This window comes from Myxine glutinosa, chromosome 7, assembly GCF_964187855.1.
Source record: "Myxine glutinosa chromosome 7, kmMyxGlut1.1, whole genome shotgun sequence".
NCBI lineage: Eukaryota > Metazoa > Chordata > Myxini > Myxiniformes > Myxinidae > Myxine > Myxine glutinosa.
The window spans coordinates 70,521,336-70,536,796 of record NC_136267.1 but is presented as its reverse complement, the minus strand read 5'-3'; the positions used below and the strand labels follow the sequence as shown (position 1 = coordinate 70,536,796).

Here is a 15,461-nt window from a genome sequence, read left to right as displayed (position 1 = left end):
TTATACCAAATTTGCTCAAAATCCCATCACTGGTTTGCAAGTTAGCTCGGTAACAAAAATTTTAACTAACGGGACCTCTGACCTTTGACCTCTTAATCCCATAATCTTTTTGTGTCATTATATATACTAGTACCAAGTTTGACTTGGTTCCCTTCAGCCGTTCTCAAGTTATCGCGGTAATTAAAACCTATCACGGACAGAAGGATGCATGCACAACCCAAAAACATGCCTCCGGCAACTTTGTCTAACAAGACCAAGACCAAAACTTCACAAGACCAAAAGTCTAACAGCGGCGTAGCCGGGCGTGTAAAATATTATAAACCACAAACACACATGATTCGCTTTTTAAACAGTCGCTAATGCTGTTTATAGCATTAAACAAATAAATTTGGAGGAATCCAGACATCTGTGAGGTAAGTTTTACTTGCAGAACTGAGCGAAGATCTACTGCAATCTATATACCCCACAAGGGTTGGAGGTGTGCTCATTTACCAAGCAGCTAGCTCGCACTTGCCAAGCCAGCCATTCCTTAAGGGTTTTGAATGGAGTGCTTGCTCAAATGCTTAAACTTGGCGATCTCACCACAAGAAACTTGGTAAATGAACACAAACCCAATGTTCTTGAGACCCGATCATAGAGAGACTGTTATCTATATACCCCAAAGAGGAATGACCTATCCTGCCACTCTCGAAGTGAGCGGGTGTTTATGCCATAATGGCATCATATACGTAATGACGTAGCTATGGCCGGACACAAAACTTCCGAAACTTGAATATATTGTTGCGGACACGACTTTGATGTTATGGTGGGCCGAGCGGGATGGCCGCCGTGTTCGCACAAGTTACCCGATTACACTCGAACGTTGGCCGAATCGCGCTACGCTAGATCAATGAAGGAAAGGACACAACGGCTGGGTTAAATGACACGACACCAGGGGTACAGTTCTCAAGACCTCCGGAGGAGGATATAATATGGGATATGCAGAACGTTTAGATTACACGGACAAGAGGTACAGCACAGAAAGGTGGGCACTTAAACACGGTCTTATCTTAGCCCCGACAGACCACAGATAAACGGGACAAGACTGACTCACACAGGGATTGATGGCAAGGAGGGGCAGGTAGTCGATGGCTCAAGGTGCACCTTGGCTCAGGGGCAGAATCGACCCGGTCCGGTCCAGAGATGCGGGAGGTATCTCTCAGTGCTAGGAGGTGACGTCCTTTCTCCTTCGTAGCTCAGGCGCATCTGACGTCACCTCCGGTAAGTGGCTGCGTATATCCAGCGGGGAGTGACACGCCCTCGGCTCGTTAGCTCCGCCCCAGATGGAATCGGTCCGCCGCTTCTTATTGGGTGCGGGGGGGTTACCGGGCTCCGCCCTTGACGAGGAGCTGACAGTCAGCCCCTGTGTGGTAACCCCGTCGGAGCACATGGTCAATGGCGGCTAACCAAGCCGGAGTGAGGACGCGCACTCCCCGCGCCGCTGTTGTTGTTGTTGGTGTTGTTGTTTCATGAGATGATGGGAGGATGCGGAGATGAGATTGTGGGGAGGTATTGGGAGGTCCTAAACTTACTACTGGTGCCATACAATCACATTCTGGTGCAACGAAGAGTCAGAATTAATGGAAACGAGTCCTTAACTGACATAGACTAAGAATAACTAGCAAGATGTCCTATAGTTGTCTACGTGAGATGCGGTGAACCTGGGCACGACATTTAATGGGGGAAAAAGGGGAAGGTCGGTTCTACAGAGTGTTGTTTACAGACAATGGGACTAGGGAATGGGGGATTGGGGATAGTTGGGGAGTATTGGGGAAATAGGGGAATATTTACAAGCGGATATGGATGGAGGCCAAATCCCATATCCGCAACAATATATTGTTGCGGTTTTGAGTTTTTACAAATAAAGGTTAATTTCCCCCTCATAGTTTAGTCACACTACAACATGTAGCCTCGCGATATAGTCAGGTTCACTATGTTTTTTCGTTCAAAATCATGGTAGATTAGCAAACCTATACATTTTTGGAAACGTTATTACAGGGAAAATCTGAAAATCAATGTTTACATTTGCCAATTCCGACCAATTCGATTCGACCAATTCGATTCGACCAATTCGACCATTCGACCAATCGCTTCGATCGACCATTCGACCATTCGACCAATTCGATCGATTCGATTCGATCGACCATTCGACCAATTCGATCGATTCGATTCGATCGACCATTCGACCAATTCGATTTGCCAATCAATTTGACCGACCTTTGCTTGTGTGGAACGGACTGTGAAAACGATGCGGACTATATTGTCGGATACGACACACAGGACAGTGATGACGAACTCTAAATGGCATATTCTGTAATCGTGTATGTTTGATGCCATTGACTGCCTGTGTATATTTTGTCATTGACTGCCTGTGTAGATGTGAAGTTATACTGACTGCATGTGTATATATGATTTTGCTGACTGCCTGTGTATGTTTGGTGATATGAATTATTGTGACACATTTTGATGTTATTAACTGCCTGTACAAAATGATAACATGTATTTGATTATGCAACTTATCGCGAATATAAAGACAGTATTTTGCAATTCAAAACCGTTGATTCGTGTCTTACCATTCCCCAATGCACTAATTTGATACTTTCATTGGATTCCTTGTCCCTGAAAATATAGGTTTAGTATATTTTAAAAAGTTTTCAAGGTAATTAGAGGCAGAAATAGAACAAAATATGTATTTTACAGTGGCCATTTTGAAAATCCAAAATGGTCACCATACAGGTATCTCTCCAAATGTAAACATTGATTTTTAGTTTCCTTATGCTATAACCTTTCCAAAAATGTATAGGTTTGCTAATCTACCATGATTTTGAACGAAATATAATTTATTGACAAAGTGAACCTGACTAATAGGCAGTTATGTCTTAGTAAATGTAAGCATAGTCCTTTTCGTGTGTTAGTTTTGCATTGAGTAGAATAATGAGAGTTAGGTTTCCTTCCAATGCTTTATGCCGCCTCGATGCTTTGAGTTTTGGCACAAATTACCATGAGGCCGGCCTGACAAGTCGAGGCAGGCCGAAGGAAGGCGGGACAGGAGTGGGGAGTGACCGGTAAGCACGAGCCGCCAATCAGGGCTCGAAGGGAGTGGCTTAGCACTGCGTCAAAAGGCGTGGTTTGGAACATTCGATGCGGGCTAAGGGCGTGGCAATATAACCCTTTGCGCAAAGCCCCCACCTCAGTTTTGAGGGGAGAGGCGCTTGAACAAGTTATGAGCCGGGGCCCTCTATTGAACAGTTCTGAAAGTGCGCGGTGTTGAATTGAGTTACAAGTTAAACGCTCGGTTGAGCTTGAGGCAGATCCTCTATTGAGTTACGAGGGTGAAAGCACGCCGTTGATTAATCGCGCTGTGAGGAACCGCCGAGCCGGGCGAGACGCGCGCATATTCGCCTGCCTGCCTTTGTTTGAGATACGTGCCGCAAGGATCCCTCCCGCCTGCCTGCCTGCCTTTGTTCGAGATACGTGCCGCAAGGATCCCTCCCGCCTGCCTGCCTGCCTTCGTCGAGGGACGTGCTGTGACCGCGGAGGGCCACGCCGGGCGAGCTGTTCCTGAACAATGGAGCCGGCGCGTTCAGCGCATGAACCATCCTTCTTTCATTCCCCCTGTGAGTGTGAACGGGCCCGTGTCTGGGAAATAAGCTAAGACTGCTTAAGTGCCTGCTCTGTCTCTTCGACTTGTATAGCTGTAAATAAACCTGTGTTCTTCCTTCTATTTGATCGTTCCCGTCCTTTCCATCCATTGACTAAGCGTGGTACGAATAATATCGCTCTAATCGGGTTCCAATAATAAGATAACTGCACGGACCACGTGGTACGCCATCCGCTCGGACGTACTCAAATTACGCGTGGTTCATGCGAGACTTGATCCCCGCTTTCGCGGCGGCGTGGATACTTAGGTAAGTGCGAGAATTGTCCCGAAACCCTGCTCTGCGTCTGCCCGGGAGTGGCGACTCAAGTCTCGTGGTTGCGACGACCCAGAGAGAACAAGGGGCTTAATCTCCCCTTGGTAAGGGAAAGAGGGGGTCGCGCAAAACCGTAACAATATTTAACCTCCAGTAACGTTGCAGTCACAACAAAGGGATTAGTGTTACGATTACATTTACTATAATAATAATGTTACGTTATTATTACAAAACATATTATTTTTTTTAAACCGAGGTGAATTCCTTACCTCCGCTTTTACACTGCTTCAATCCATCAACTTTCCATTCACGACATTGGGATTAAAGTGTTATGGTTATATTTACTATAATATTATTATTATTACGAAAATGATACTACTGAAACAATACCACTGTATTAAGAAACCTGGGTTTAATTTGTCCGAAGAGGACGGTGAGTCATAACGCATAAGGCCTTTACATACCGTATTGTTGGAAGAGACGTAACGCCGATGCTTTCGATATTTGATGGTCATTTTAACAATCGGTTTGTTTGTGTTTCACACTGAATGAAAAACGTAAAGGTAGAGCATGGCGATTGTGATATATGACAGGTTCGACGATATGTTCGGCTTGAACGAAATATAAATCAAAATGGCCGAGTGTGGAGAGCCAGCCGCCGTAATGACATCAGACGTAATCACATCACCCTGCCATGTGACCAGATTCTCAGCTCTGATTGGTATATGTTTGAGGGGACATACATACATACATACGGACAAACACTGTTCTAGACGGCTCTGCCCGATGGGCTACGCCATAAAAAGCAAAGCAGCAAAGATGTGTTGAATGTTGTTTTATTCACAAAAGGACAAAATAATAATAAACCATGTTCAACAAACCCCAGATCCTTCAAAACATCAGATGTTTATTCATTCCTGCAACAACAAAACAACAAAATTAATTCATAAAGCAATGCCTCTTTAGTTCTAGTTTTGATTCTGATATACCATGCTCTTTTACAGGAACGTCGGTGCTGTTGAAGCAGTTTCTTGGAAAGGGCTACGCTCATTGGTTTGCCATTGGCTTCCCAGCAGTGTTTAGGGCAGGAATTTGTAATTTGTTCATGGTGCCGGCGATAGCTCACCAACTCTTCGCGAATTGACACCGTGAGGATATTTAACGTCTACCAACCAATTCCGGCAGATGGGACGCCCGGTTTAATGTCCATCTGATGGACGGCGCACACCCACATTGATGAATCAACCTGCATGTGAAACACCGGAGTGACAGTTTATAGTTGCGTCGGAATTCAAACTCAGGCAAGACAGCTTAGAGGTGAGTGTGCGTACCTCTAGGCCATCCTGCCAACCCTAGGCTGGCGAAATCGATTAAAAACTGAGTGACAATAACTTTTACAATCAAATATATGTCATCCCTTGTTAAAGACATTTCTGTCTACAAAATTTGTAGATTATAGGTGAAGGCATGATCAGCGGTAAAAACAAGAAATGGATGCAATGGTAAGGTGGGATGAATATGGGGTCCTTTTAGAGATTTGTACAGGTGGTTTGTGAGAATATAGCTCGTTTTTAGTCTCAAATATACCATCATAACCAAAGGCAAAGCTGACGTCATGCATGGCAATGCTAGCGACGTGGGCCCCGCAGTGTTCAGCGACGTAGACTTGTTCAAGATCACAACACAAGTTGGTAGTATACCACCATCTCAGGTCATCCCTACCCTTGATACCCCATCTAGTTGCATGTTGTAATGTTTTATTACCTCTGCTCTCTCTCTCATCCCCTTATCAAGTCTATGTGTAACTGCATCGCTTCACCCTCAGCATGCATGTTCCCTTCCACGAGCTTAGATTTTTGCCTGTTGCTGATTTATAAAACACAAAAATAGCCCTGAATTATAATGTCCAAATTATATCCTACTATTGTACCTCACAAAATGAGCAATTTCCCAGTTGGGGACGCAAGAAGCGGGAGGGAGAATTGTTGCACCGTCCTTGGTAACAATGGCAATTTCATACTGGAGGGCGGAGGAGAGAGAGGATAAAACAGCTTTTTAAAAGCAATTCCAAATCGTGCACCTCATACAGCAACTTGGAAAATCCAACAATAGACCCAATCTCATGAAAAAACACAACATTCCCACAAGCACCGTTCAACAAAGCCACAATTTCATGGATATAATGGTAGCAAAAACAGCAGCGATGAAAGGCTTTTTTCAACTACTGCGAGTGAGTCATGGCTTGTGCACCAACAAAATGAAAATGCAGAATCGGATCACACACTGAGAGCAGCAGCCATACCCTGTTGAAGGCTCTGGAGTCACGGTAATAGAGGATTTTTAGGCAGCGCTCCAGCAGAGTCAATGCCTCATCTTTGCTCATATTTGGATTCTTCTCATACGCATCCCGCATCAGTGGCTGTAAAAGCACAAGCATGCACGTGGAAGAGCAGAAAGAGAGAAAGAGAGAAAGAGAGAGAGAGAGAAAAAGAGAAAGAGAAAAAGAGAGAAAGAGAATCAATAATTTTCCCCTGGAACTGTCAAACTCTGGAACTCTTTACCTTCCCATGTATTTGCAAACTCTTACAACCTTCCCCTTTTCAAAAAGCAGTTTTTTTACTTTCTCAAAAACTTAGACTATTCTCTCTTTCTTTACTTTTCTATCAATGCAGCTCTTTTATTCAAGGCCAGGTCTCGATGAGGACAACATAGTCCGTGCCTGGAGCCTTCAACATAAAAAAACGAAATACAAGAATCAATAACGAGATTTACATGCGAGGTCAACAAGGATTTGCTGTTTCAAGGCATCCCAGTTGCTTTGTTACAGCTGAAAGGTAATGTAAACGGTCATTGAAAGAGAGTGCTCCTTACCAATGCTATGAATGCACCAAAACCTGTCGCCACCACTGGAGACTCGTACGCCAGACCAATTCTGTCCACATATCCAAGAAAACTGTCCCAAAACAAATTAAACAAAGGAAAGACAAACACTTGGCAACGTCAATAAATTCGCTTTCTGGGAGTAAAGGTTTATCTGCATTATTATTTATTTATTTTTAAGTACCTTTCTTCATCGTGATAGCCTCCCACCAAAATAGTATTCCAGAGGGGGTTCAACTTGCTTCTCCTGTAAAACAGTCCAAGATGAACAGCTCATAAATCAATCATGCACAGTTTTAGGTTTATTCTCAAAACAAATGCAATATGCAACTTTATGCCAGTCTGTATAGAGTGTATGTATGCCTCAAGTATAAAACAGGGTCCGGCACATGTCCTCGGGATCCACAAACCCACCAATAATAATAATCTATATATAATGGAGGGAGAGTACACTATATTGTATGCATGTTGTACGTTTCATCTACTCCTCAGAGAATTTGAACGAGGAAGCTGAAACGTTCAGGGATTAATGATGCCATCCTGAACTTGTGACTGTGCGAATTTTGCTCGATTCCATCAAGTTTCGATTTTTATTTTTTTTCCACACCCCCTGACATACCCTGGTAACGACGAAGCTTCCATCCAACCTTTCCGGTTTCTTCTGCCCCCCCTGGGATCCTGCAAAAGCCTGCATCTCTTGAGTTATTGCAAGGGAGCAACCTCAATGACACAGAACATACCTATCCGTACAGGTCAAGTGGCAGCAGCAGAAATTTGCCATCTCACAAAAGGTTTGGGCTGCCATCTTCACAGTATCTGACATTGATTATATCTGAGGATAATTTCACAAAAGCTCTCTCCCTCTCTATCTCTCATCCACAGGCTTACCTGATCCCCTCTCTGAATATCCTATCTATCCTCTTGGCCCTAGTACACTGAATCCTATGGGGAGTCCGTTACGATTGCAGTTTCCTTTCTCAAATGGAAAAGTAATGCGACGGAAGATATATTTATATCACTCGGTAAGGATTGTAAGCAAGTGCCCCCCAACCTAGAGAAGACCCAGAAAACATCTTGCAAATCTCAAGACTGAACTCACCAACAAGTATCCTTCCTCAAAGTTATGGTGGCACCTTGGCAGGTCTGTCTCAGGTGTACACTCCTCTTCCATCTCCTCCTTCACCTCTAATGGCATCACTACAGACTCTCTGTGCCTGAGATAAGGCAGCATCTCTTAACTGTGTTTGCTTACTAATCTCATGTCACCAACACATCTCATGTCAGCTTTTTCCATTGGGCCAGGGTGGAATTAAGCATGCCGTAAGAGCATGTGCAAAGAGAAGAGACTCCAAGATGACAATTTATATCATAATCCATACAGATAGATTTTAAAATGTCTTCTTTATATTTGATTTGTGTGAGACAGGAAAGGAGGAAAGAGTTGCATTACATTTAATAACCCCTGCCCAGTGAACATAATAAATGTTAAAGAACATTATCGAGGATCACAAGAGTCGAATGACACACCATCACAAAGTCTAATCTCGAGACAAGCAGAAGTAATATATATATTTCTCCCAATGAGATAAGGTAATCAATCGTACCTGTTGTACAGGACTCGAGTGAGCCAGGAATGAATGGCTTCTGGTTTGCACTGGTGTCCATCACCAGCAACTTCATCATCAATCCTGTGGTCATAGAAAACAGAACAGACTAGAACGGCACTCAGTAGAGAGCATACCTCCACCTGGTTGGCCATATCACAAAATGGTGAAGAATCACTTAAAAATTAGACTAGCTCGATCCGGATTTTCAGCAAAATTGAATCGATTAGTCCTCGTCACACACCCAACCGGTCCACCAAGTTTCGTCCAAATCAGTCCATAACTTTTTGAGATATCCTGCTGTGTATCGTTTTTGGCCCGATCTCCCAATGGTGAAGATTCACTTAAAAAATTAAATAATTTTCATATCCGAATCCATATTCAGATCTTCACCAAAATAGAATCGAATCGTCCTTGTCAGACACCCAACAGGTCCACCAAGTGTCGTCCAAATCCATCCACAACTTTGAGATATCCTGCTATGCATCGTTTTTGGCCCTATCTCCAAATGATGAAGAATCACTTAAAAAATTCTAGTAGCCGGATCCGAATCCGGATCTTCACCAAAATCTAATCATTCTGTCGGTGCCACATAAGCTACATCTCTGCCACATTTCATCGGAATCCGTCCACAACTTTGAGATATTTTGTTCACAAACGGACAGACAGACAGACAGACGTGAAAACATAACCTCCATCCACCTTTGGTGGCAGAGGTAAAAATAGTCATTCTCAATCACTTAAGTAGTCTTTTCCAACTGGCCCAAAATGTAGGCTCATGGTCAGTGACCAAAATCAGATTGTAAAACAACAGGGGCTTGAACTCAGGACCCAAAGATCTCAAGCCACCTTAACTGTTAGGCCAAAACCAGGCTGGACTTCTTCATATTCTAATAAGGAAGATTTGTTAAAATGTTGATGAAAAAAGCTCAAAAGGTAAAAAGGCCATGGCCTCGCCCTCCCACCAACTTACACCATTTGTTCGATGATGTCATGCAGGTACTGGTAATCAGCGTAATCTCCAGCACATGCGAGAACAGTGCAATCATTGACCCGCATGACACGCGAGATGTTTTTGAAGCGTGCGAGCGATCCGTAGGAACCGAGCATGTCGGCAGCCACTGCAACACCACCGGCAAATGTCACTCCCAGCACGGATGTGCCAACTACCATGGGATTCCTGTGAGTAGAATAAGTCAGAGCTGCTTCGGCCAGAAAAGGTAACACCATGAACAAGAAAATGAAGAATCATTAAATTATATTCAAATATGGCATTTGAAGTGATTGTTTTAGTTCATTATCCAAGCTATGTTTTAGGTTCCACGCCAGACCATCGATACATGTTCCTGTGACGGGGTTCTACAGCTAAGCCTCACAGATAGATTGTGTGAGGCAGTTAAGTCAAGAAGTAGGGATTTGGCCAAAGTGCCCGCGATAACTAGTCTGCTCTTCAATGAAAAACACTATGCGATATTAAATGTCAGAAAGAAATTCATGAATGCTCCAAGACAGGTCTCCAGGTTAATGTCCCGTCCCTTGCGAAGAACCAGTATGACAGTTTATAGATGTGAATGACATCCAGACTAGATGGCTCAAAGGAAAGTGTGCTACATCTGAGCCATTCAATCATCTGTTGTAAATAATTAATGATGACATTGAAGTGCATGCCTTAAAATGCATGTTGTATTGAAGTGCATGTCGTCAGACTACTGGTTACAACTTCTCCCTTTTCTAATTAATTGATGCTTCTTCAATATATTATTGGGGTTTTGCTGGGGGAAAAGGTGTATTGTACAATAAAAATAACCCTAAAAACGAAGACATTCGAGAATATCATAATCAAAATAAATAAATAAAGACAATAAAGAATATCATGAAACCGAGGCTTTGCAAAAGGCCATAACATGGAACGATGCTCCTCAATTCAGAAATGGTTATGAAAAAATATTACACAACTAAAAGTTGCATCCAAAGCTTCATTATATTCTTCTCAAACCTTTAGTATTAGAAGCTGGCTGGGTGATAGGAAGCAAGGCGTGGCTGTGAGTGGGAGAGTGTCTGGGTGGGAGGATGCATGTAGCGTGGAGGGGGCGGGTTAACTTTAAGGATCAGTAGTACCGGGACCATTATTATTCACAATCCACATCTATAATATGGATAGTGAGGTTAAGAGTTAGCTTTCCCAATCTGCAGATGACACAAAGCTTCGAGGCTAGGTAGATAGCAGCGAACGAGGATGCACTCTATGTCATGATCACAGTGTATTTCATATCAAACGACCTCAAGTCCGAATCATTAATGGTGAAATCGGTTGAGCAGAAAATGAAATTTAGTGATATAATTTGTCTTTGGGAAGATGTGAAGTTTGAATTTTTCTATTCCCAAAGGATGTTTTCAGTCTTGTATAGCAAAGAGTCAAAATAATGGGCATGACCCATTCTTGTTGTGTTTATAAAAATCTCTTTAATTTGCAACAAAAACACAAAACCAAGAGAGCATCGATATATTTACCACCGAAGTATTTCCATAGTCAGTCCCATGATCTCCCCCACCCCTTTACCTCCCAGGTTCCTGCAGGGAACCACGGTCCACCTGCAGTTCTTTGGCATCAACGAAATAACTGATAGAATTTACACTTCTCCAAAGGAAACTAAGGGATAACTATTCGGTCGATAATCCACCAGGATGGTGCACGTACGTATCTTCCAGCGATCTATCGAGCGTGGGTTCATTTTGTACCATCAAATGCTGCGTTTCAAGCTAGACTGGATGCCGTATGTGACCAGGTAGTCCCAGACATTATTTAGCCTTTGTCATTAATAACCTAAAATTCATCTTATTTCATGGTTTTTTTTGTTTTTGGCCTTTTTAAGAAACTTTGGCTGTACTGTTCTTTGGCAAGCTAAAGCCAAACATCGGTATGCCCCTAGTAATTAGAAAATTTGCACAATAATGCATAAATACAACAACAACAACAACAACAACAGGCATTTGAAGGCCATTTTTCCTGCAAGAGCGGGGGTTAGCCTTGCGGTCACCATGACAATCTTCTCCATTTTGCCCTATTTTCTGCATCTCCCCTTGTTAACCTCCTTGCCCGCATTTCTTCTTCCACCATCTTTAGCCAAGTCTTTCTCTGTCTTCCCCATCCTCTACTTCCTTCCACATTCATTTCCATCACTCTTCTCAACCAGTCACTTTCATCCTTCCTCAACACATGACCAAACCATCTCAACCTGTTTCTCTTCACAGCATCAATCACAGGCTCTATTCCCATCATCTTTCGCAATTCATCATTTGTCTTCCTCTCTCTCAAAGATACTCTGCACATCCACAGAACCATTCACATTTCCACCCTTTCCAGCCTTCGTTGCTGCTCTACGTTCATTACCCATGTCTCACTCCCATAAATCATAACACTTCTCACACATGCAGCATACACCTTTCCCTTCAGCTTCAACGACATCCCCTCCTCGTCAGCACGCCACTCAGTTCCCGAAACTTCTTCCATGCACATCTCACTCGAGCAACCGTTGCCGAGTCCGATCCACCTTCTACATTCAGCATGTCTCCTAGGTAGCGAAATGTTTTCACACCTTCCAGCTTCACACCGTCTCCAAGATCCAACTCAACATTTCCTCCATCTGCAGCTCCCCCCCCCCCCCCCCCCCCCATGCACACCTTGCACTTGAATGTAGCTGCCACACTGGTTAATGACCCTCCCACACCACGACATTTTCGATGAACCCACTCAGCGCACATTGTACATTGAATGGAGTTCACTCTGACACCCTTCCTGCACACAGCCACTTCCCAGTTCTTTCCACCTCACCACATGCTTTACCACTTGCCATCACCTTCGTCTTTCCGATATTCACCTTCAGACCTTTTGTCTCCATACATTCCTTCCACTTGTTCATCTTTTCCTTCAATCCATCCATACTTTCTGCAATCAACACCAGATCATCTGCATACAACTCTCACGGTAAACCATCCTTTACGTTCTGAGCCAGCACCTCCATCACAGCTACAAATAGTAGTGGACTTAGTACCGACCCCTGATGCACTCCCACCTTCACCTCAAACTCACCACTGTTCTCGTCCTTCCAGCTGTGCGCGCTCTTTCGTACATTGCCATCACTACTCTGATCAACCATTCCTCCACTCCTAACTTTCTCAATGCCCATGTCACCACTTCACGTGGAACTCTATTGAATGCTTTCTCTAGAGTCTAGATCAACAAACCCAAGAAACAACTTCTTCCTCTTCTCCATGAACTTGTCCTGCAACTGCCTCACAATGAAAAGCACGTCTGTCGTTCCTCTTCCTGGCATAAATCCAAACTGCATTTCGTCGATCTTCACTTTCTTCCTCATCCTCCTCTCCAACACCCTTTCCAATACCTTCATTCCATGCTCCAATAACTTTATCGCTCGCTTTATCTTTGTTATTGCTTCATGCAATAATGCATAAATGTACCATGAAAAAGGTCATCATGGGGCCAAAGGCCCTACAAAGATCAATGACCAAATGGCATATATGGCCAGCTGGTTCGTGAAAGACTTGGGGCCTTTATTTTTAATAATCTCGGTTGACCTCACAAGGTGGGAATACTTAGGGCTGTTGGAGTAGTATTAGTAGATTACTACTAGTAGTAGTAGAATTAAGACTAGTAGTAGTTAAGTTGTAGACTAGTAGTGGTATTAGACTCGTATTAGACAAGTAGTAATAGACTACTATTAATAGTAGTAGACTGCTTGTAGTAGTAGACTAGTATTAGACAAGTAGTAAAAGATTAGTAGTAGTAGAATACTACAACTACTATAATGGACTAGTAGTAGTAGAAGTAGTAGTAAGTAGACTGGTAGTAGTAGTAGTAGACTAGTAGAATAAGACTAGTAGTAGTCAAGTTGTAGACTAGTAGTAGTATTAGACACATATGAGACAAGTAGTAATAGACTGCTAGTAGTAGTAGTCGACTTGTATTGGACAAGTAGTAATAGACTAGTAGTAGTAATAAACTACTACTAGTAGTAGTAGTAGACTAGTAGTAGTAATAGACTACTACTAGTAGTAGTAGTAGACTAGTAGTAGTCGGAGTGGTATACTAGTAATAGTAGACATAGACTAGTTGTAGAGGTGGACTCGTAGTAGTAGTGGTAGACTAGTAATAGTAGTGGTAGACTAGTAATAGTACTGGTAGACTAGTAATAGTAGTGGTAGACTAGTAGTAGGGGTATACTGGTAGTGGTAGACTAGCAGTAGTAGACGTAGTACACATTAGTATTAGTAGACTACTAGTACTAGTAGAGGTCGACTAGTGCTAATCGTAGTAGTAGACGTAGAGTAGTACTAGTAGTGGTAGTACTAGTAGTGGTAGTACTAGTAGTGGTAGACTAGTCGCAGTGGAAGACTAGTAGTAGTGGACTAGTAGTAGTGGACTAGTAGTAGTAGACTAGTAGTACTAGTAAACTAGTAGACTCGTAGTAATATAATATCTTACTTGTTACATGGTTTTTAATGACCAACCATATTGTACTGGTTACTATGAATATGCACAATCGCAGTGAGGGAAATGGTGTATAAAGTTGAGAACGCTGTTCAATTAGGAATGAACAAAGCAAAAATAATAATCATGATAAATGAATTTTACACAAATTGTGCGGTGAGAATTCTCAATGAGAGCATTATTTATTGTGCGATTACAAAAACAAAAGGCGAAACAGCAATTGGTAATTGCTGAATCACACCGAGACCAGAAGACCATTAGCCCCGATGTCCGTGCATATTATTATTAAAAACAGTTTAGGTTGACTCTACAGCAGACTTACTGCGTGCGAGTGATTGGTCCTAAATCAGCAACAGATCCACCGACAGGGAAAGTGCAAAACTGGCCAGGAGCGTGTTCTTTGGCCCATGGAGGGAACTCAGATGAAAGCGCCATCTTTTCTCCGCAACGCGCCGACACTTTCTTAATCCCTCTGATATGTTACCACGAACGAGCTCCAGTTAAAATATACGTAAACGGAAAATTAACAACAATCAATATTAGTTTACTTTAGCGTAAATGGTAATGCGGGAGAAAGGGAAGTAGCCACGGCGCAAATTCCGTAGATTGTTGCGAACGACACCGCTGCGGCCACCACAAACCGTCTAGCATGCGAATGTGTTTACTGGCCAAGCTTATATCTGGACATTGATAAAGTTGTCAGAACATGTAAGGCATGTCAAGAGAACCAACCAGAACAAAGGCGTGAGGCTATGATAGCTCATGAGATACGAGCGGTACCGGTACTGTCATGTATGCAGTGCAAATGTTCACCGTTGTATCCCTACACCGGGACCGGGTTGTATCCCTACGCCAGAGCTCGGATGGCGGCATGGCGCTGCTGTGAATCGGGCCTTGAACGGCAGAGTGAATAAACGCGTACGACAATTGATCGTAGTTTGTCGAGATACTTTACATGGCGACGAACCATCCCATCCTCGTCGCCATGTCGGCCCGTTCGCACTCCGTGAGGCCAAACGTGGCGATGAGGAGGCGTTTGAGCACCTCGTACCTGTGGTCGGCCGGCGGGTTCCGCAGGACGGACACGACTCGGGCGGCTGTGCCGGGCCCGAGGGCGGCGATCACGTGGTAGTAACGCGTCTCATCCGCCGTGATGCCTCGAAGCTGGAACTGTGCCTCGGCCTGCACGAACCATACCTCGGCCTGGGCTTCCCGAAACTCAGGGAGCTTTACCGCGACCGCGTTGTTTGCCATGGCGCGTTCTGTGGTCAGCGACGGCTGAACCAAATCGGGGTCACCAGTGTAGTGCGGTGCTACGCACACGACTTGTTTGCCAGAAAAGGTAAGCAACAACACGTAGGATCCAAAGAGTCTTTATTACAAAGCTCAAACTGTAGCACTGACTTGCTCGGGGCTGCGAGCCCCGTGTATATCCCGAGGCCATGCCTACCCCTCGGGCGTGGCCGACACCCTCTTGGTGCGCGGAATGATGTCATCGCGCCAGCGAGCCATCGT

The 15,461-nt window shown here is 43.8% G+C and overlaps 1 protein-coding gene across 1 annotated transcript; it reads right to left on the bottom strand.

Annotated features, from left to right (window-relative positions):
• Nucleotides 1-4,773: 4,773 nt before the first annotated feature.
• On the bottom strand, nucleotides 4,774-14,592 carry PSMB4 (proteasome 20S subunit beta 4). The gene is made up of 8 exons (XM_068100542.2): nucleotides 14,269-14,592; nucleotides 9,411-9,617; nucleotides 8,438-8,521; nucleotides 7,018-7,080; nucleotides 6,825-6,906; nucleotides 6,256-6,372; nucleotides 5,884-5,972; nucleotides 4,774-4,870 (listed from the first exon to the last, which is right to left on the bottom strand). The coding sequence occupies exons 1-8, from the start codon at nucleotides 14,379-14,381 to the stop codon at nucleotides 4,861-4,863; spliced, it is 765 nt and encodes a 254-aa protein (XP_067956643.2). The 5' UTR covers nucleotides 14,382-14,592; the 3' UTR covers nucleotides 4,774-4,860.
• Nucleotides 14,593-15,461: the final 869 nt, after the last annotated feature.

Excerpts from the sequence above, each read along its gene's own strand:
- PSMB4 (XM_068100542.2), bottom strand. The coding sequence starts at position 14,381 with ATGGCGCTTTCATCTGAGTTCCCTCCATGGGCCAAAGAACACGCTCCT. Across the intron at positions 7,081-8,437 it reads ACTCGAGTCCTGTACAACAG|GAGAAGCAAGTTGAACCCCC; the intron begins GTACGATTGATT and ends ACTGTTTTACAG. Across the intron at positions 6,907-7,017 it reads GGCTATCACGATGAAGAAAG|TTTTCTTGGATATGTGGACA; the intron begins GTACTTAAAAAT and ends GTTTTGGGACAG.